This window comes from Numenius arquata, chromosome 8 (genome assembly GCF_964106895.1).
Source record: "Numenius arquata chromosome 8, bNumArq3.hap1.1, whole genome shotgun sequence".
Classification (NCBI taxonomy): Eukaryota; Metazoa; Chordata; class Aves; order Charadriiformes; family Scolopacidae; genus Numenius; species Numenius arquata.
In genome coordinates this window covers 55,898,354-55,921,328 of record NC_133583.1, presented here as the reverse complement: position 1 = coordinate 55,921,328, position 22,975 = coordinate 55,898,354, and the positions used below count along the sequence as shown (strand labels likewise).

Sequence of the window (22,975 nt, the reverse complement as noted above, 5' to 3'; positions counted from 1 at the left end):
AAGGGAACGTGGTTTGTGTCAGAGCACCGGCTGTTTGAGGTGTTCTGATTAATCTTGCCTGCTGAGATGGCAGCATGGAAAAAAAAAAAGTGGTCAGATTCAGAGAGTGGTTAAATATTCCCTTTCATTACTTCAAGGTGTCCTTAGTGGCCTGAAAATTAAAAGGACTAGACAGTCCACATCCACTAGGATTTTCTGATTTCAACTTACCATTTCAGATCCTACCTGTTGCCATTTTGTAGCTGCAAAATAACATGTTTTTGGGATTTGGCAGCAAGGGGCTGCCTGCAGCCAGCCCCACAGCCCTGGCAGAGGCGCTGCCGGTGGGACTGGGCTGCCAACACATGGTGTTTGGGTGCCTAAAGCGGGGGCAGCTGGGCATGGCCAGGGATGGAGCGCTGTGTGCCCACCTGCTGTGACCAAGAAACCTCACTGGGATGGATTGTCCTACATTCCCTGTTACGCTCCCTTCTCTGCAAAGTCCATACCCTGTTAGTCAGGAATTGAGAGTGCTTGGGCTGCAGTATTGTTAGATGTGGGTTAGTATTTTCAAATCTCCTTAAGAGGACTAAGACATCCTTTGGGTACATAACCTGGCCAAGGGATTTGGGGTCAATACCACAGACTTTTTTTGAAGGGCAAGGATGCTGACAAAGTACGTGGTTAGGGCTCAGTCTCCTGCTCCAACATTTTGCTCATTTTAGGAGTACGTACCAAGTTTGCAGTGAACTTAATTTCAAATTTTAAAAAGTTTTTATTAAAAAGAATTTGTTTTCTTGTATCACTGGGAATTTTTGTTTAGGAGTGGCATCTGCAATGTCATGGTGGCTGTGTTTGTGATCAGGAGTTGACTGAGGTTATAAGCTGAAGATGTCTCTTTGCTGTAGGGTTTTGTATAGCCCAGAATCTCTCTCAAGAGCTGAATAACGAGCCCAGCCCCTACCTTTCTCTTGGTAAGCAGGAAACCTCATTGGGCCAAGCAAATGATTCAGCTCGGGTGTATTTTGCTCACTGTGAGACTGGATTAATTGAGGTCCATAAGAGCAGAGTGAGCCATACTAATGATGGATTTTGTTCTGGGAAGAGCTAGCTTGTGTCCTGTGCTACACTTCAAGCTGCCGTTGGCACCTCTCAGGGCTGAGTGATGGCGATGGTCTGTGTTAAGCTCCTGAACTCGTGTGATGCTGCTTTTCTTCTTCTTGTATGGAGTCTTGTCAGCGGCTCTGATAAGCCACTGATCAAAGTTGCCATTGAAGTTTCCCAGCATGAAATGAAGCCCTGTCTTATGAATTTCAATTTCTCGTTCTGGGCTACCATCATCTCCCCATTCTCACATCCTACAGGGTTGTGCTATTTTACTGCTGCAGAAGGATCACAGCAAAACCTTCATTGTACGGCCTTTTATTTTATTTTATTTTTACAGCAGCTTGGGTGAAACTTGTTTCTGCAAGAAGGCTGAATACTGGCTGCAAATGAGAACAGACACACCATTTGACAGGAGGTCTAGTGTCAATTCAGAAGTTAAAATAGGAGCAGGGTCTGTGTAAAGGAATGAGGGTAGTGGAACAAATGAAACCAATTGTCTGGGGTCTGGTCATTTGTTTTTTAAGCCCTAATTGCCTTCTTCCCTCTGCAATAAATCTATCTTGGGAATGAGATGCAGAAGCTGGGCTGCCCTGGCTGACAGGCAGCACCCGCTGCAGACCGGCCCAATGGCCACTTTCTGACCTCATCTCTCTCTGCAGAGCTATAATTTTAATTGTTCTCTATTCAGCTACCAATTTTATGAAACTTGTAGGAGTAGATTTATTTTTCATGTCTTTTTCCCTTTTCAGAATTGGTGGAAATTGGCCAACAGTTAGTTGCTGAGGGGGGAACACAGGGAGAGAGCACAGTCTGCAGAATCTTCATGGGCTAACACTTGAGGATGCTCTCATCAGCCTGGTTTTCTGTCTGGAGACACAACCCAGAGTTTGAATGAAACCCTTAATCTAAAAATCCTGTGGTTTGAGTCTGTTATTACTACCTAGGGGTTCATTCTCTTAGGGTGAAAAAAAAAAAATATTATTTTAACCATCCGTTACAGGCAAGTTGTAATCAGAAAATGTGCTTTTACATCCCTGCTGCTGTTGAACAACTACAGCTTTGCTCACAGAACTGTTGATGATAAGAGAGGATCCTAATTCACTCTGCTTTTCAGCTGTGTTGATTTGGGAAAATTAGGAGTAGCAAAAAATGAAACTATTGTAGAGTGGTGTATTGCATAGTATTACAGATGTGCAAACTAGGAATAAACAAGAGGCATGAACTGGAAATTGAATCACAGAGGGCCTGATATCTTAAAAGCAGTAACTGTAAAGATGTTTCTCATCAGAACTGAAGCAAAAGTTAAGTGAGGTTAAATGAAATGACTGGGGGCTTGTGAGGGTACTGGGAGAATACTGTGGTTTATTAAAAATAGAAAGAAAGAATAAATGCTGGATTTTTAAAGTAGATTTGGCTACCTGTTTGGCTTTTGGGTCAGGGATTTGGCCTTCCAGAGAGAAACTTTGGGAATTTAGGAGTCACGTTTAGATAATCCAGTCCCTGTTCCTCACCAGCACAAGATTTGTTCCTTTCAGTATGTATTTATTTCCTCCAGTCTAATTATACATGTCCCCAGTGACTGCTTTTTATGAATTCCCTCTATAAATGTTCATATTCTAAACCAGTCTCCCTGGGTTCTCTGCTTTTAACTTCCTGCAGCGATGAACTCTGAGTCCTTACTTGCAGCTCAGGATAAGCGACGTGAGTAGCGGGAAGGAAAAGGACGTTTTGCAAAATGAGGGACCATGTTGGTTTGATGCAGTTTAGTTTAAAACTTGGTGTGTCAGGGTATTTTTTTTTTTGTCATGGCTGGATAAAGTTGAAACCTTCTTTTCTCCCCTTGCCTTTCTTCCTGGAAGAAGAGGAGCAGGAATGACTTCCTTTGACCAAGCCTTCCTTTGGAAAGCTGCCCAAGCCAGGGCTCAGCCCTGGTCGCACAGGTGCCAACTTCCACCCTGGAGTTTCTGACATATCTGTCCAGCTGCAGATGTGAGAGAGGAAAAGCAGGTACCAAAGGCAAATCAAGCAAGAGTCAAAAGAAAAGCAGTCTCTTTGGTGTCACTCTCTGCATCCAAGCAGGGGAGAAGATGAAAGGCTCTGCGTACGCTTCAGTAGCCTTCTCTTTTCTTGTTCCAGGTATCGGTTTGCCCCCTGAGGAGCAGAGGCGCAGGGATGCTGTGACTACTTACTCTTGTTTGTTTATGTTCATTTTGAAGAGACATGTGAGCAGAGCTGCCTGGGCTGCTTACAGCAAAGGAAATGGATCTCAGGGGAACAATTAATTTTGCTTGGCTATTTCTGAGCCAGGTGAAACCGTAAAATGAACCTATGTCCTCTCCATTGTCTAAATGGGATGTATTTATTTATTTTACATTTTAATGCACCACTGACGATTTATGGTGTGAGCCTCAATGAATTTTTAATAGAGAATTGATAGAGGAAAGGTGTATAACATGGGAGATTAATAGAAAAGGTTATCAGACTTGAAAAAGAAAAAGGAAGAAAAAGACAGAGAGCTGATATTTTAATTAACTGCTCCCCCGCCTGTGTGGTGATCCCAGAGACACGACGATTGAGTGCCAGAAGGTGAATCTGGTTGGAAATAAAGTGATTCCACTCTTGCATTAGAGGTGAGAAATGAGGCAATGCTTCACTATTCTCGAATTGAATAATCTAGGTTGCTATTCGTAACGCAAAGCAGAGTTTATTGGAATTAAGACAGTCTGCAGAGCCGTGACCCAATGTGTTGGAGAGTAATAGTAGTAAAAAATAATAACGAATTATTTAGAATAGAGTATATAAAATATAAATAATAAAAAACAGAAATAGTTAAAAATAATAGTAGAAGTAAATATAATAATCATAGAAAGGTATGAGGTTCCCATCCCTTAATCGTGCTCCTCTAAGAGATTAGATAGCGTAGGTTCAAACAAAGGAGCAAATGCATTTGTATCCTGCTGATTTATCCGCCACGGGACTGTTGGACCTTTGGGTGGGCATGTGGACAGGGATGACACTTTTCGGTTAGGCCACTGCTGATGGACAGTTGTGCCCAACTTCATTTTGCAAAGAGGAGCTGAACTCGGGGAACACATTAACACCTCCCAAGTGACGCCCTGGGACTGTCAGTAAAGCTTTTCTCTCCCCTTTTTGTGAATCCTGGCAATCTATTAATTTTGCTGCCGAAGAGCAGCGTCAGGGGAACAAAGCAATCAGTGCCACCATCTGCTGCGAGCAGGTTGGCCGTGTGGAAGGGAATGCCTGTTACGCTCCTTTCTGCGGCTGAACCCCTCACTCGCGTCCACATGTCCCGGAAATAGCAGTGATCAGAGTGTTAGACTGATGGAGAAAGGGGAGGTTTATTTTGAGGTGGAAAAGTAGTTGTGTTGCTGTTGTCTGAATATCTAGAAAATGAGTTACAGGACAGTTTTCCTATGGAAAATAAGACATTAGGGCACTGAGAGTGCTAGTATAAAACTAAATAAATTTTTTAAAATTAAGTTTCATATGTCTCCAGTATTATACTAGTCTCCGCTTTCTGGATAGAGATGCGATTGTTTCATTTGTAGGTGTCCCCTGACAGCAGATACCAACATTTTACTCAGCTTCACAGCGAGCTGGGAAGTGTGTGCATATCCCATCTGTATCTGGTGAGGGTTTCTGACTGTTGAATACATCAGGTTAATTAAAGCAAGCTGACATTAAATAAATCAGAAGTGATGCTCAATACCCAGTTTCACAAGTTTTGGGTTTCTAACTGGAGATGATTAGGAGAAGGCCTGTTCCCTCTGGTGACATCTACAACATCTTTGGAAGATCAGACTGTATGACCGGTCTCTTGTAAAACTCTTGGTCTATATGGGGTTGGTTTTTTTCCTGTATTAGTTCATAATATCTGGTTTTGAATGACTGAAGAGAAAATTGGGTTTTTTGGTTTTTTTGAGTCTGGCTCAGCGACAGACGGGAAGTAAATGTATGTTCTCTTTATAAAAAGTGCTTCCAGAGAGATTGTACAGCTGCTTAGTGATGCTTTGCCAGTGTTTTCCTGCTGGATGCCTGCATGTTTTGTGTATTAGAAAATGAGCGCTTCATTTCTGCCGTGTAGACCTCTCCAGCACCTCACACAGTAATGCTCCTTGTTTCCTGCATAGGCACATGACCCATATTTAATATGGTTCCCTCACTGACAGCAGCTCACGTAAGAAAAAAAGAAAGGGGGGAAAAAAGATCAAACCCCGGCGGCTTATTTGTGATGTTTAATGCTTTGAAAATGTTTGCTGGAAGAAGTATTGATGTAGCAATGATGTGTGCACATGACTTACATTAGGGAATAGCTGTCAAGCTCAAACCTCACCGTGAGGGCAGCTAAGCAGTGGAATGGTTGCCCAGGGAGGCTGCGCTGCCTCCATCTTAGGGGGTTTTAAGACCAGACTGGATAAAACACAGAGTAACCTGGTCTGACCTCAGAGGAGGAGCAGGAGGTTGGACTTGATGACCTCCTGAGGTCCTTTACTACCTGAATTTTCCTGTGATCCTATTAGGTGCTGAGCAGCTTTGCAGAGGGAAGAAACAAATCTTCTCCCCATCACCACTTCCTATGTAAATTGATCGCTAACAACGGTAGATACCAGTCAGGCATAGAATCTTGCACTTCAAGGGTGGTAACACTGAGACTGAGCCATTGGTAGTAACTCTCACTGCATGGCTGTTCAGTTCCTGGCAGAAGAGCCACTGGAGTCACCATTGCAAAAGCAGTGAGTGACTGGTGATCACGTTGGAACCAAAGGGGCCAGATATTTGTAGGTTACTTTTTGCTGCAGTGGAAAGATGCTGATTTGTATTGCAGGGCACTGGTGGTGCTGCGCCACTGGCTCAGAGGAATAGACCAATTAATTACTTGAGTTCATCTCTTGCATCTTTTTCAAGCCCTAGATTAATGCAAGCAAAGCAAATTGTGCGGAGTGGTTGACATTTAATGAAATGATTTTTAGTGTTTGGAGGAGTGCTTTATGATCAGCTACTACGGTGACAGATGTACTAAAAAGCCATGAAGAGATCGCATAGATAAAAACATTATTACTTATAGTACTCCAAAGGTGAGACTTGTTTGTCTTACCTGTCTGTAAATCATGCAGCACGCTTTCAGTTCCATGTAGGCAGCAGCTCTTTGTAGTAAAAGCCTTAGAAAATTATTTTGAAAAAGAACATCCCTGGTTTTTGAATGTGGGGAAAAAGACATAAAAGATTGAATCCATGTTAAATAATGGAGGAATAAGAGTTCTAGCAAGAAGGAACGCCCACCTTTTGATACCTGTTTGGCTCTGTCGTGAAGAAGCAATGTTGAATGTGAAATGAATCCTCTCAATACAGGGCAATCAGTATCGTCCTTAGTGGGATTGGATGCGATGGGGGTCTTCTGCGCTGCTTATATTCATGCCAAGTACTTTTGGGTTTTTTTCTTGCAGCAAAGAAAACTTGTGCCGAGTCGGATTTCACTTGTGACAACGGTCACTGCATCCCAGCCCGGTGGAAATGTGATGGTGAAGAGGAATGTCCTGATGGGTCGGACGAATCGGAAGCAGCATGCAGTAAGTAATACGCAAAAGTGGTGCTTCTCAGACGTGTTGTCTTATCAAAGCGTAGGGAAATTGGAGGTGGTGTTCCCAACACTTGCAAGATGGTCTGTCAACTTTTGCTTCTGTTAGAACAGAAATTGAAGACACAAAAGATTCAGGTCATTCAAATCAGATGGTTTCCAAACTGGCAAATGTACCAGTTTTCCAGAGCGTGATACAGGCAGCGCTATCTAGTGTGTATTTCTGTCTGTAAGGGAATGGAAAACCTCTAGCTGTGTTACAGTTTATCCGGTTGTAGGGCTTATGATCAGCAGCAGCGCACAAAGATTCTCACTCGCCTGGGATCAGGCCTTGGGAAACTCAGATTTGCAGTGCTTTGCATGGTAGCATATTGGGATTTCTCATCACTGCAGGCAGCGCTCGCTTATTTCGTTACAGAGGAACGTTGCAATGTTAGAGCATTGCTCAATTATTTTTTTTTTGCCTCCAAGAACAAATGAAGAAAAAAATAGCAGATGAAAGATGAGCAATATAAAATAACTAAAGCTGAGAGTAAGTATGACAGATGTTAACTGCAGGTAACACCTTTTAAAAACCCATTGGTTCAGTAAGTGATTTTCATGTAATGCATTTTATCTTGCTCTTTTGACTCTCTGAGGAGGTCCATTCCTGCTCCGTTGTTCTAGCACTATGAGGATGTTGAGTTGAAGGGAATCCCAGGGATATTTTAATGAAAACACTAATATGTAGATTTGTATTTGTGTGCTTACTTATGTCTGCAGATTTGTTCTTGGACAGACCAAGAAACTAGTACAAACAATTCTATTGGATTTCCAGTCATGTACTTCACAAATACATTCCCATGAGTCAGAAGCAGTGTTGGAGGAAGCATTTGATCAGACTTGACCACAATGGGGCACATAGAGGACTTCAAAATTAACCATACTTTTATTTTTAAGCCTCGTACCAGTCCTACTTTCTCCCTAATTAAGAAAGATGAATGCGCTTCTCTTGCATAAAATGAATGGAATCATTTTTGCAGCCATATACAGACTGTGGAAAAAATTATTTCAGTAACTACATTAACATGTACTGTATGTGTTGGTCCTTCGCCCTGCATCCTCTGTAGTCAAAAGCTGTCTTATTAATGCTACTTCCTCTACCTGATTGTCTCGAGGAGGGCTGAATAACTAAGTAACTGCCATTGCGTGTAGTCTCTGTCTGTAAATCTCTTGTCAGAGGCCATAGCATGGACCGTGTATAAGCCGTGCAGAGCTAAGATCCCTCACGATGTCTCTTAATATCTTCCATCCCTTTTCTAGCCATTTCACCTTCCCTTTTCTCCCCACTTATTTCATTCTCTGGGGAAATTGGCCTTAAAACTTAAGTATCGCAAAAGAGACTTGACCCGAGCCTCTGATTGTTATTGTACGGGACTGCTGTCCTGAGAGGAAAGTAATTTGTTCAGCTTTGTGTGATACTATTTTATTTTTTTTAATTGCTTGAAACCTTCTAAGAGACTGAAGTTGACATTTCTCAAAAAAAATAGATCGCCCTTGAAACATCTCCCTGCTGCTAATGGGAGTGGGCCAGTGTCGCCTCGACACACAAAGAAGTTTGTTCCCATTCTGTAGTGAATGCCTAATAGGTGAATTGGAAATTCCTAGTGAAAGTAGCAGTACCTGTATCGACCAATTCTTAATTTGTTTTTTTTTTAAATACAAGGGCTTTGAAACCAGCTCAAAGACTATGGCACATTACTATGCCATATTTTATCTGTTTATAGCTGTCTCAAGCAGATTTACCATGCTTTGCCTCAGCATAAGTAATTTAGGGGGTTTTATGAGTTTTAGCCAAAATAGATCAATTTTTGTGTGGAGGGTGCACAAACTTGTTTCTCGACATTCACAGGATACTGGATACAAGCCTATGTCTGACTTGTGATGAGCTCACAAGAGAAGCCAATGTTTTTGTCCGTAGCAGTTAAAAGCTTGCCATCGAATCTTAAAAGCATCTGCAACTAGAATTTTGGAACTTTACTTGTTTTACAGGATTATCAGATCTGAAGTTCATACTAAATCAGGTGAAGATCGAGTAGTTTTAATCTTATGACTGTTGATAGCTATAAGCTTTAATTTTCACAGTAAGGACATTCTTTCCAGATGTTTTGTATCCTTGTCAAAGTGTGTGTCATCTCAAAGGCTGATCCGATCTGCTCCGTGAGGAAGCGGAATCAATCTGGTAATGCATAAGCTGTCAGGGTAATTCACATATGTTTGCAGGTCTTCCTACCACCCCTGGTCAAGACCACAATGATTTATAAACCGGGTGGACTATTAAACAAAAAAACTGGAATGCTAGGCTTTGCTTTCAATTTGTAACCTTAATGTAAAAGGCCTAGCTTTTTATGTGTGTAAATTCTATTTAAGAGCAAAGAAGAGGCTGTAATGACAGACAGAAAATGTAGTGAGAGGCAAAATGTATAGGTGGACATTCCTGCATGGTCCCTTCCTCCAGTCCCATTTTCTTTCTCCCTGATGAAAGCAGGGCTGGGCTTTCTCCCTGTGCCTGAGGAATGGCTGCAATGACACGGAGTGTCTCATTCTCCTGTTTAGAAATGCAGCACAGCCCTTTGGAGGAGTCTGCATTGCAGAGCTTCCCTAGGGAAGGGGCAGAGTGGGAAATGGAGATTTCTCACCTCTGGCAAGATCAAACTGCTCTATAAAATCAATTGCTTTCAGACAGGCCACATAATTGCCAGCACCTCTGCCAGGATCTAGGGTTATTCCTCGATTAATGCAACATTGGGATGTTGTCCATAGTCCATTCGAGCTAGGAAGGTTAACAGATCATGCTGACTGTTGCATTTTAGGAGTACTTCTAGCTTAGAATGTGATGAAAACAAGGCACTTCCTGTCAATATCTAGTCACCTACTAAATGGCTTTTTATTTTCTGAATGTTTTTGTGGTGTGTTTTTAGATACGTTTTTGTGCTCACTGATTGGTAGGGATGTTGTGTCCCCATCGCTAATGCTCGCATAAAGGTAACAGTTTTGTTTTGTTTTGCTTTAGATAACACAGCTGCAAAAGCAAAACAGTAATTTTTCTGTTTCCCAACTCACTGAAGTTGCTCAGCTTTGTACCTAACAATAATACTTAAAAAATACCTAATAAATACTAACAATACTCTCTAGGGATGCCACCCATCCCCAGGTCTCAGGACAGCGCGACTTGTCTTATGTCGGATAGGTAAGATGGCATCACAGCTGACCTGACTTCCGTTGGACCTGTGATTTCTAGGGCCTTTTCGGCTATCCATGCAATTATTATTTTTTTTTAAACTGCATTTTCTTCAAGCCACTGAACATGGCTGGGGGCAGTAGGTGCTAAGTATATCTTTTGAGGCCCATTGAATTCTCAGCTGATGAGATCTACAGGACTTCTCCCTGTTGTGGGTTTTGGGGCTGGTTAAAGGTCAATTATTTTCTAGCATGGGCTGATTTTGGAAAAGATGGTTATCCAGCATTTTGGTTTGAAATAGATCATAATGAATAAGAAAGTGCTTATATTTCCCCATTTTTCTTCGAGCCAGAGCCTTAACCTAAACATACTCTCATATCCATAGGTTTGTCCAAGTGAATTATTCATGTAACATGTGAGCGTCACTACTAAACCTCAGTGTTCTGCCATCTGTCAGTTTTTCAGTGCTATTATCTGTCTGCTGAATTTATTTTGTCTCATTTAATTTATATTAAGGTTTCAAAGAAATGTGTCCCCCTTTTCTGTAAGCTGGTCTATTCGGGGGCATCTTATGGGCTGGATCTGTTCTCTCTGAAGTCATCATCAGAAATGCTGTCAGTTTTGGAGGGCAGATGTCTTTTATTATATTTGTTGTTTCTGTGTGGAAGCAGAGATCCCCTAAATCAAGAGAAGCAAAGCCATGTGAACTCATAAATTAGTGCTATCTGCAAGGGGCAGGAGGGACCAAATTCACAATTTGAGAAGTTCTGTTGATTGAGGCTGGGGGAGGAAGGAGAGGGAGGAGGAATTTAATATTGAAGAGAAGAAAGTTATTTTGAGAAACATACTTAATAAATTAAAAGAAATGGGATGGTGGGTGAGAGGGAACAAAGAAACACCATTTAACTGTGCTGCAGTGCTGCTTCTGATGGGGAAGGGGAAGAGTCAGTACTTGGGCATGCCAACTTCCAGCCTCGTCTTCCTTGACCCGAAGCTTCTTTAGATTCAGCAATTGCCTGAACCAGGCCTCTGTTCAGGAAGGGTTGGCTACTCAGATATAAAGCAAATGAACCGCTTTGGCCTTGCAGGATACATGCCAAGAAAATAGCCAGGGGAGAAGCAGACTTTTCCTTCTGTTTGACATCAGCCATTGCTATTTCTCCCTACCTGCTGTGAGGGAGAGCCTACAGTGGGTGCAAAACTGCCATTGCTGGAAGGTGCTGTGAAATGATAATGGATTTAATCTTCCTTGTGCCAGCTTGTTAGCATGCAAGGAGCTCCCCACAAGCCATTAAAAAGGATAGCAGAGTGTCTGGAAGTAGTGGGAGTAGAGTTAGTGCTCTGTCAGCCCCATGCCTGCGACTCCCACGTGCCTCACCAGCAGCTGCTTTGAGAAATATTTTTGACCTCGGAGTAGGCTCAAACACTAAGGATCTTATAATTGTTTGCTGGAAGGCTGTACAGCAGCAGCCTCTGCCAACTGCAAGGACATCTTTGGTAGCCTACACGTACTCTCCCATTGGAGAGCCCGCTGTGGCCAGAGCCCTAGACTTATTCTTCATTGCTCTCACTAAAAGCAACCCGGTGTGGCTTGATCACCCTAGAGCTGTGGTGCAGCCACTGCTTATATGCACAGGCTTTGCTTATGCATATGGAAAGATTCCTCACTATTTTCTTATCCAGTTTCTTGAAGCTGAGAGAGGGGGAAGGGAAGTAATTTTTCTTACCGAGCTAACAGAGACCTCTGGCAAAATGAATGTTATCCACCTAATGCTGTTCCAGCACAGGTACTGAATCCTTCTGCTTTATACAAGAAAAAAATTTTAAATTTCCCTCTGAAGTATTTTGATTATTTAACCAGTGACTTAAACAAAAAAATCTCTGGAGAAAAATAAAAACAAGTGCTAACAAACAGTAACAGCACTGATGGGAACGCGAATTAAAGGGATAGAGCAAGTGAAAATCTAAGCTGGCAAACTCTTGCCTTAGGACATTGTATATATAATGAGATCAAGGAATGCAGGCAGCATAAACTCACCACTTACTACTTTATCAGATATGTGACATTCTCCTAGTTAAGAGCAGAAATTATTATACAGAAAGGTACAGTAGGGTGTTATGAGGAAGAAAAAGAGAAGGAGAGACCTGAATTCATACTGCATTTAATAGGGGAATGATTTAATAGGGCAGGTTTAATAAGCAGCAGGCCTGGAAATAGATTTTAAATGGAAATGGAATATAAAATCAAACCCTGAATGTTGGTTTGAAATGCAGTACCAGTTCATGCATTTTTATTTTGAAGTACATGTCACGAGTTGTTTGGGGAGATGTATCCAAACTTGACAGTTATATTTTTAATGGGTATTTTCCATGGTCCTAAGCACTTTGTGGGCTGCTGCTGTGTATGCTGATCTGTCACAGTGGTGATCAGTTCTGTCCTTGTTTTCTAGTAAGTTGCCCAAATGCAAAATTCTGTAACTGTTGGTAGTGCTGATGGTATTGCTCAACCCAAATGCGTAGTCCTCTCCCAGCTCTCCGTTCACCCCAAAAGATACTACGTCTTTTTTATTCTTCCTTGATCCAGATCCCCTGCATGACTGGGTGAGTTTGATGACGTTATTGGGCTTTTGTGGGAAGTGACTTAATGAACTGTTCCCTGCCCTTGGAGAATTTATCCTTGAGGAGGGTGAACTGTCTCATTCAGGGCATCGCATACACTGGGCCATTGAACTTCACGTAGCAAAAGAAAAAACTAGGCCAAGTCATCCAGGCACGGCCAGATACCAGGTTTTAGGACCTGGGGCAGTAACAGAGAGGATTTATTTTATTTTATTTTTTTCTTATTTCCCCCCCTGACATTAAGAGCAGATCTGTTTGTATATATGTGATAAGGTGGTGGGGATTGTAAATGCAGTGGAACATGTAAATTAAAGACCATTCTGTTGGATTAATTTGTTAGAGGTCATTCAGGGAATTGAATAAGGTGTTGTTAGTGTCAGGTGTATGGATGTGCATTTTAACAACACTCCCACTACGCTAACTCGCTATTGCCAGCATAAAATACAGCAGTTTCGATAATCTTGTCCCTGCCCCCCTGAAATTGTCCCCCGTCACTGTCTCCCGTGGGCTGTTGGGAGCATTGCTGAATTACAGCAGCTGAGGACCGTATCCCAGGTTTCCACTGCATCTGTGAAGAAAATATAGGACAAAGTATAGAATGTGGGAACACTTCTAGACCTACAGGATCCTCCCAGCATGACACAAAAGAAGCAGTCTCATTTTCCAGATGCCCAGACTGGTTTGTCGGGCTAATGATGAAAGCTTTGATTTGTCAAGGTGATGAAATTTATAGAGGCAGGATAGAATGAAAAAAACCCATGATCATCTCTCTGTGAAGTCATGGAATAATTTAAGATAGAAGGGACCTCTGGGGGTCATCTAGTCCAATTCCCTGCTCAAAGTGGACCCCTGTCTTCATGTTTGGCCACCCTTATTAGTGAAAATAAATCCCTATATCTCACCAGAATTTCTTTTGTTGTAGGACATGTCTGTCACCTTCCATCCTATCACTGTGCACCTCTGAGAACAGGCTGGCTCCATCTTCTCTAGTCCCTCCCATTTTGTAGTTGAAGGCAGCAATAAAATCTTTCTTTAGCCTTCTCTTCTGATGGCTGAACAAATGCTGTCTCCTCAACCTCTCCTTGTATGTAGTCTCTCATTTCAGATTATTTTGTCAGATAATTGGAAATTATAACCAGGATACAGCTTTTGCATTGTTCACTCGCCTCTGTCAAAGCTTTACCACATCCAGAATATAACTTAAAAATGAATTCATTTTTATGTCTCTATTATGCTACTTAGCTTCCAGGACTATTTAGCAGAGAGTTCCAGACTCTTGGAAGTCCATGGAAGTGGAAGTGTTTAACAATACACTAGAACTGGACAAGACTTGTTGAGGCCTTTTAGAAGAGTAGTAGTTTAGTAGTTCCCTACAGATCATGACTTAAAAGTCCAGTGCAGATCTTTAAAAGTCCTTCATATCCTAAGTGTTTATAACTCCTCAAATTGTCATAAATGTACCTTTTCTCCTGATGTAATCATCCTGTCTCAGCCAATGTATACTTGCTTCCCAAGTGCCTCTGATTTCTTAACCTTTGGAACTGCTTCAGATGCCTCCAGGTGTCTCCTTACTGAGCAACCCCAAGTTGACCTCAATATCCCAAAGGACACAAAAGTGTAGATACTAGCACAAGAAGTCTTTGACAGGATAAGGAACCAAATCCAGTTTTTCCTGCATCCTGTTCCTTTTCTTGAAGCATGTAATTATCCTTTTACATCAAAGGAAAGTCAGCGAACTCAAAGCCTGGCTGATTATCCCTAATAGTGGGATAACTTTATCTGTGGCTCGTGGGCAGCGAATTACATCTCCTTTTTGATGAGTACTTGGCTATGGTGGTCTCAGCATTTTACTTAACTAGAGATGTAAGTGAATGTATGGTATGTAATGATTGTGCTCCAATTCTACCAGTGCTAAAGTTTTAATACCTGTTCAAAACAAAATGTGTTTTTACTTTAAGGGAAGGTGGTTAGAGCTTATGTCTCAGTGACCTATTCAGAGAGCCGAGTCCAATAGGAAAACCAGTATAAAATATCTATCGGGTCTTTTTCTGATGTTTTTATTGTTCTTTTCTTAAACAGTGTTACCTTGTGAGAAAGTCACTTTTGTGAAAGTAGCATTGCAAGCTTTGACATTTGCAGTGTTCCTATACCTCAGATCGACTTTGAGCTTTTGCTAGTTGACTGCTACAAACATTTAAACATTGGCATTTAAATATTTTTCCTATTGGTCTAATGTGTTCATGCAGTTCATAAACAAGAATGGTCATAAAAGGGTTTGATGCTGCCTTTTTATGGCTGTAATTAATCTTGCAGTTATTTCAATAGGAGAGAATAGCAGGAAAATGAAAGTTGAGCATGTGAAGCTCTTGTATGTGTAATTATTTAACAGTCCATAAATACTGAACTAGTAAAAACTTAAGAGGTTTTCAGAAATCTGAAGCAGCTTTTCATTGCCTAGTGCTTTCGTTTTTTCCCTTCTCTTGTTGCTTGCTTTTTGAAATTCAGGTTACTTGACTTTTATATTTATATTTTTGCTTTTTTAGTTGGGGGGGAGGGGGGAGGATCATGGCTGGTTTACTTGCTATGGCTGATGTAAAAAGGAAATAATTTCTAGGAATCAAAAGCAAAACATAATTTGAAAATTGAAATGAAACTGGATGAAGCAGTATTGCACTGCAAGAGCATAGAAAGCAAATATTTTCTCCTTTCTTAAATGGGTGAATTATGGTGTGAGGAAAATAAGTGAGTATCAAATGACATTATTTTAACTCTTTTCATGTTTAAAGAGCTGCTGTGTTTTAGTATCGTGAAGAATTGTCTGTTGAAGCTGTGATTCCTAGTTCCACCACCTTTTCCTTCGTAGGTATTTTTCCTTTCTTTCTCCACTTCTACAGTTATAGGATCATGTTTTCATTCAGGACAAACTCCCACTGAAATAATTTGCAGTTTTAATAAGGGTCTCGTGATACTCCATCCTGCTTCCTTGAGGATTAGGATCGTGATTAAGACTGCTTTAATATGCAGTCTCTGCATGCTTTGGTAGATAATTTATGTAATTTAAACCTTGCACCGGAGATTTTTAATTCTCTGAGATGCTTTCAGTCAGATTGTGCTCCGGGGTGAGGCATGGTGCTGATGGCACTGTCTGCCCGTGCAAGAGTAGTGTGGATCTTCACCCTCTGCCTTTGTGGGATGCGGTGAGCTTCCATAGCTGCCGAGAGCCCTAATCAGGGCTTTGCTTCAGCTTCAAGCCTCCTTTCTAGGGACGCTCTGTTCAGTGGCTATATTTGAAGTGACAGATTTCAGCTCACCCTTTCCGTCTTGTATTTTAACATATTAAAACATGTTAAATATCCTTTGCGTTAAAACACAAAGGACTTGGCTCAGAAGCTTTGTTAGACCGCATATGCTTATATGTTCCCATAGGAATGGACTCGTGCCAGTTATTGCACCATTTTTCTGGCTTATACTGCTAGGGTAGTCATCTTCCCATGTCATTTGAGTTCTTTGAGTGTACTGTTGTACGAGACACAAGTTATTGTATGAAGACTGTGAATTCTCTGTTTTGGCATAGAGGTTACAAACACTAGTCATTTTAGCACAAACATAAGCGTGCTTCTCCCCCCCCTCTTTTTTTTTTATACAGGGAGAAGCATGTCTAACATGTTTGACAATCAGCGATTTCATTTCTAGCCATTGTGTGTGCATTTATATGGGTGAAATTATACTTGTATATTTAGAAACGCACGTGTGCACAGACACAAAAAAATAATGGTATAGTGTTCGAGCATTTCAGCAGGTATATCGGCCCTGTATGGAATGTGAATGAGGAATGGTGATTAAAATACTGAATTCTGCTACAATTTGTATATTTCTACTTCAGTTCCTGCCTCTAGACATGTTGCAAGTGTCAACTTAGAGCTGAGTTGTGTGAACCAGCAGGGTTATTTGTAATGAAGTAAAGATGTAGGTGGTTGGGGAAAACCTTTTCTTCTCAGCCACAGGTCTATACTCTGCTGTTCTTGTGCAACAGGCTGAACACATTCAATTAAAATTGCCACCTGAGCTGCCTGTTCCATCCTCTGAGAAAGAAAACAGGTGGGGGTTTCTTTGTATACGTATAAAAGATGAAATGTTCGCTCCAAGATAAGAAACACAATTATTTAATAGCAGCAGAGACTTTTCAGACTTACTTTCTTTTGCACATGTAAGAGCGAGGATATATTAGAAATTAAGTCTACACTCATCTACTGAATGCTTTTTTTTTTGCCCTGAGTTCTTCATATTCTTTTGGTCCCTTTGAGCAGCAATTTGTTTGTTGATACCTTTAATACCTCAGATCTGTTGTCACCTCAGCCTGAAAAAGCAGCGTGTTATTTTGGGATGAGCTCGGATCTTGGTGCAGCATTTGTCTCTTTGTGGCCATGCAGATGTTACCAGCAATGGTGCTGGATGGCTTCCTTCCAGATGCTGCGGCTGCTGGAGATGGCGTAACGTGGACCATGATGCTGCTCTCAGTTTTCCCTTTGTGGTATGAATTTTTAAGATGTCCTGAATGCTGTTTGGTCCTTTGATAGAACAGAGAGAAGATCCCACAATGGCAGATACAAGGTGAAGTACCAATGTTGCAACATACTTGGGCGAGCTTTTCGTTTGAATTTTAAAAAGCTGCAGATTTCAAGTAACAGGAAAAAGTGTTTTATGCTGAATTCTGGCAGTTTCCTGGAGACCTGCATAATTTTTCTTTCTATAATTTTTATCACTCATCTTGGCAGATTTCATTATTTTGCTCATCTAGGGACCTTTTGTGGCTTTATTCTCCCTATTGATAAGAAGCACTTCTGCGACCATAATCTCTTTTACAAATGGGTATGGTCTCAATGCTGCTCGACTCCTTTATCCGTTGTATAATTTTGTCCCCCTAGCGTTCTGTGGGGCTTTTTCCTCCCTGTTTTGATTAGAATCAGAGTAATCTCTGTGAATGAGGGAAAGAAAATGAGCCTGGGAAGAGGGGGAAAATGAAAGAGCAGCTGCTGATCCAGAGGCTGAGAGCGCCCCACGGGTGTGCGCTGGACTCTTAGCCACAGTTGAGAGACTTCTGAAGAGGCTGTGTTTTCATCGCTGTTTGTAACCAGCGGGCTCTCGATGGAGCCCAGCGTGCAGTCTGCGAGCATTCCTTCTTCCCAGCGCCCGGGGTACGGAATTGCTTCTTGATTAGCCAGAGAAAGAAAGGGAAGGAGCCAGCGTGCACATGTGCACTTGTACGTGAACCCTCTACCCCTCACCCCCTCTCCCTTCCAAGTCTCATTTATACTCTTGAGCATCTGGAGAAGTGACTCTGCCTCCGCTGGACTCGATCTTCCCTGAAATGTTGGTCCTTATGTGGCTGTCCTGGGCTGGCACCAACTGCAGAGCACCCGCTCCGCTGACAAAGAGGTGTTTGGAGAAAAGGTGGCGACTAGTCCATTAATACCCTGACATGGTAGATAATTCCAATTACAGCCTCCTCCTTGTCTCTGACCTCTCTGACCATGTGTTTAATGATACTTTAAAACAGGAGCTGAATAGTTGCTCTGCTTATCAGGTACCTGTAAGTGCAACTACTGATGTTTCACTTTTAAAAGTATTTGATGGCTGGCGTGCTTTGGAAAGAGCACGTTAATCAAACAGGTTGCTTCAGCTGAAAATGAGTGGGAGGAAGTAAGATAAAAAGCTATTGGTAAAGTTTTCTAATCTTCTGGATTTATCAGAGCACACCAAGCTTTTATATAACTTACATAAAATGAAAAAACCCCACCCTGTAATAATAGATTTAATTAAATTAATCTGTGGGAAAAAAAAATTGAAGTGGGCTTTGGAAGGGGTAATTCAAATCTCTCAACCAGTCAGATACAATGTTTTGTTTTTTACAAAGGAAAAACATGTCTACGTTTCTTATTGGGCTTTTGATTATCTTAATCAATGGTTTCTTCCCAGCTTGCACAATATGTTCATTTATAAGAAACAGCAAAGCTGTGGAAGATCACAATAGAACAATCTATGTTTTTTCTCATAATTAAAGTTCCATTCTGTTTCTATAATTACCTAACTGCTTATCTGATGTTAAACTTGGAGAAACAGTTCCTGATCCATTATATTCAAACCAGAAAGCAAACTAAACTGCTTTTAAGGGATTAAAGAAGCATTGTCAACCTTAAAATTACATTTTTAAATCCTTTTTGCACTTAACTGCTCTACTGTGAGCTCCTTTTAAATTGTACCTCTGTACGATAGTCACCAAGCACTTTACAAATCGTGATTAAACTTGGTGGTTATTTCAGCACCAAGGGGTACGTGAGGTGCTTGAGAAAAGCAGATCAAACACAGGTCCCGTAAGAGCGTTCACCATTTCCTTTCTAATTAAGTAATTGCGTTTGCAGCAGAGCATTGCTGAAGCCAGCAGGGTTCTGCCCAAGCCCGTGCAGCTGCCTTCTAGCAGAGAGCTCCTGGATGTGGCGGAGCTACTCACGTGGGTAGAGTGGGGTTTATAACAGAACAGACTCGTGTAAAGCAAGAAGACTGATGAAACAGGAAGAGCAGGAGGAGTGTAACAAAGATTATAGTAACAAGGTCATCTGAGGCCAAGCATGGCTTGGCTGTTACCCTATATATGCATAGATATACAAGAGGTATGTAGATACAGAATTCTATAAACAAAATTATTACAGATTTGGCAAAAGTAGCCTGTGAGGGTGGATTTGAGGAAGAGAAAGAGCATGAGCAAGAAGTAGGAGAGGATGGTCTGTGCAAAGGGCAGGGTGAGCAGCAGTTTAAGGTAGGAGGGAGAAAGGAAAGGGTGGGAGAAACAGGAGTCTGGTGCCCGTGGTGGAGCACAGCTTCTGCTTTCCGTGCTGGGGTAGCGGTAGCAAATTAAGATATCGCTCCGTGTTTCTCAGGGGAGAAAAATGCTTATTGCATGACATGCTCAGGAAGGTAGTTGAGATGCAAGTCTGGCAGTCAAGAAACCTGGGGTTTTTTTGGCTCTGCTGCTGCCTCATGGTGGGACCATGGGTGAGTGGATTGGTTAAAAGTGTCCCCATCTACAAAAGCAGAGTGGTATGATTTTGTCAAAGCTGCTCACAGAGGTGCTGCTGTATCTTACTAGGTGGTTGGAGTATGTCTGTTAATTATATTCCTCTTTGATAGACACCAGTTAATAATAGGGCTATGAATTTTGGTTGGATATTACCCTGGGGTTAAAAGCTCTTAACTGTGGTACTCTTCTTCGTCTAATTTCTTGACAGGTTTTTTTATTAACTGAGTAAAAGTTGACCACATGAGGACATTTTAAGTTGAAGGTTGCACTTTCACAATCCTTTACTTAATTTTTTTTTTCCACACCTCTTTAGTAAGATATTTCCTTAAGTTACCATTTTCTAAGAAGTGAAGGCAAGGAGTCAAGCCTCGAGGTTCAGAATCGCCCAAGGAAATTTATATAGGCTCTGGGCTGAGAATTTTGAAAAAGACTACCAATTTTTAAATGCACTTTTTTTTTGGGTGCTTCAGCGTAGGCAGTTTGTTCTAAGCTGAATGCCCTAAATTAATGGCTTTGAGGAAGCAATTTCTTCTGCAGACTTTACTTCTCTAGTGCTGGTGGGAAGGGGGACATCTGGCCGTATCCGTGCTCTAATATAATGTGCACTTGCATCAGTAGTTTAGCGAGGGCGGTGAGGTGCACAGGCTCTGACAAAAACTGATCTTAAGCAAGTTCTTCAAAATCATCCGTGTGAAAGTTTAAAAGAAAAAAAAAAAAAGTGGGAGTTATGAATCTGTGTAGCCTTCAGGCACAGCATCCCTTCCATATGTGCTCTTACATTTTGCATCTTGCTGTTATGCTGTAGCTGGACTTTACTGTCCTGAAATTTAAAGGTCACTATTGCAACTTCCAGCTGCTGTTGGACTGGGACCATGGATTTTTTGGGTTGTCTAGAAGTCAGCCCATCATTGCAGAACAGCAGTGTAACATTATCTCAGTACCAATCACACTCCATTGTTTAGTGTGTTTTGACCTATTCCTTATTACTTCTTCTGAGCCAGTAATCTTGGCTGTGAAAGTTTAAGGAGAAATGTTTAAGTAGTATTGTGTGTCAGTGTTATGGAGAAAAAGCAGGATTTTGCTTGTTCTTCTTTTTCCTTCCTTTCATGGCCAGACTGTGCTGGTGTAAACATTACATGTTATTTTATTTGAAATGCAAAATTAATCCTTTTAAGTGATATTTGCAATGAAAAACAGAAAAAGTAACAGATCTAAACTGTTGGTGGCCTCCAATCGCTGGTGGCCTGAATTCTGAGCACAATTTAAGTCCTAGTGTGAAGGATTTTCTGTTTATCTAATAGTGGCCATTGCACTGTGCTTATGCGTACCAGCTTCTGTACACACCTGTGTGTAAGTTCTGCGTGACCCTTTCTTTCCACAGACGAGTGAGCAAGGAGTTTCCATGTGTGTGACTGTTTTCCTTATGAGATGGGAGCCCATGATATTTTCATCCTATGGTATAAAATACTGTTTTTAAAGATTGGCTTCAGGACTTTAAAGACACAGACTGTAATGTGACTGCATTTAGTAATTGCATGTATTTAAGAAGCTATGAGGAATTAGTCAGGGTGATTTCTAAATATCAGGGAAACAACCACTGTGAAAACATTTCAAAGGGAAATAGCTTGACGCTATAGAATAATGTTTAGAAAAGGTCAATTGAAACTAAATAAGTAATCCCTGTTATACAGAATAAATGGAGGAGAGATCTCTAAAAATGTGCAAAAGAATTAAAAAAAAAAAAAAAAGTCTGCAATTCAAGTTCCTGAGAAAAGTGTGTTCAGTGTGTTATGCAAAATCAGGAACTTCAGAACTGTGGGATCAGTTCTTACCTTTTCATAGCCTAACAACAATTCTGCATATTCTTCTCCTTCACTTGGATTTTTTCATTCATCTCCTATGGTCCTGGCTTGGAATAAGTGGGTTTTTTTCCAAAGAGTGTAAAGCAGCTGCCACTGGAGCTGTTGTGTAACATATGTCCCAGAAGGAGTGAATACATCTCTATCTGCTCATCAAATATTATGAGAACTAGGGCTGATGTTTCTGGCTTTCAAGACACATTTTTCTCTTCTCCTGAGCCAAAGGAAAAATTTTGATAGTTCAAACCCACACATGTGCTGACATACTTCCTCTGTACTGTAATTACTGGACCACTTTCCCAAACCCCAGAGATACTTAGAGATCAAAACTGACTGGATCCAGAGAATGGAGAGGATTGAGAGGAGGAGAAGGAGGAACTGCCGCATGCAGTCCTTGAGAGTGATGATTCAGCGCACAGTTATGGTAACCATGGATGAGACTGGCCAACACACGCAATGCATGGATGCACGAATCTGTCTTTTAAGAAACATTTGCTTGCCTGGAGCTCCTGCACATCGTGTAGCGTGTAGGTGGCAGAGAGACTGGACAGAGCGAGCAAGTCAGGTTGTTGTGTTGATTGAAAGGCAACAAGAGCATGTTACATCGTCATCTTCAACATGCTCACGGAATTTGCAGTTAATTTTCTGTATAACCTAGTTCCTTGAGACTAGGCACTGTTTCAAAATAGTGCTGGAATCTGGATGCTGGGGCAACTTGTAGGCCGGTTTTTGTCTTTTGTGTGTCCTCACACTGTTAACTTTATTGAAAACGCTGATGTACTCCATTAATACATTTGAATGTTGTTAGAAGCACGCTTCTCAAGTCATTGTCAGTCAGGATATTGGGGTTATTTCAAACAGTAAGAAACGGATATTTGATTTTGCTGATTTCACATGGCTACTCTTGTTGTTTTATGGGGGTTTTTTTAGCCCAACAGAATGAAGAATTCTTTAGGTTTTCAGACAGTTTTCGTACTTCCAGTTTCTTTTTAGGGGGAAGGTAAAAGACTACTTCATTTACATTTTGAAGGTTACGATGTTTCAGCTCAGCCTTTGTTATTAACTCCAGCTTGGGATCATCACAAGTGTGCGGTGCTGCAGGACTAGGCTGTAATTGTGACACAGATCAAAATCTCTGCCAGGCTCTCCTTTCTGTCTTCTAAAAGCAGATTAGCAGATTGGCAGCTGTTTTCTTCAGGGATGATGGCACAGATGCCCACACTGCAGAGGAGCCATCTCACAGCGGCACAGCTGACCTTTCTGCGAGGCATAGGATGATTAATGGAAGGTGCCCACATGTCTGCCAGTCATCCCACGTCCTTGATGTTAGACAGGGATGGTGAGTTCTTGCTATTCTTGGCTTCAGTGTGAAGCAGGGCTGAGGCAGATGCTTTGACTCTTAGAGCAAAGCTCTTACAGTCTGCTAGACCCTTTTTGCCCTTGAGCTCTGTGTGTCTTCTCTCCTACAGTTGACGGGTGGAAAAACCTACATAAAGACAAGCCTGTCTCGTTGTCAGAGA

At 41.5% G+C, this 22,975-nt stretch overlaps 1 protein-coding gene across 2 annotated transcripts in view; it reads left to right on the top strand.

Annotated features, from left to right (window-relative positions):
• LRP8 (LDL receptor related protein 8) overlaps positions 1-22,975 on the top strand; it is a 188,302-nt gene that overhangs the window by 107,135 nt on the left and 58,192 nt on the right. For both annotated transcript variants that reach the window (XM_074152761.1, XM_074152760.1), the window contains exon 3: positions 6,552-6,674. In XM_074152761.1, the coding sequence (XP_074008862.1) occupies positions 6,552-6,674 (123 nt within the window). The remainder of the gene's footprint in view (positions 1-6,551; positions 6,675-22,975) is intronic.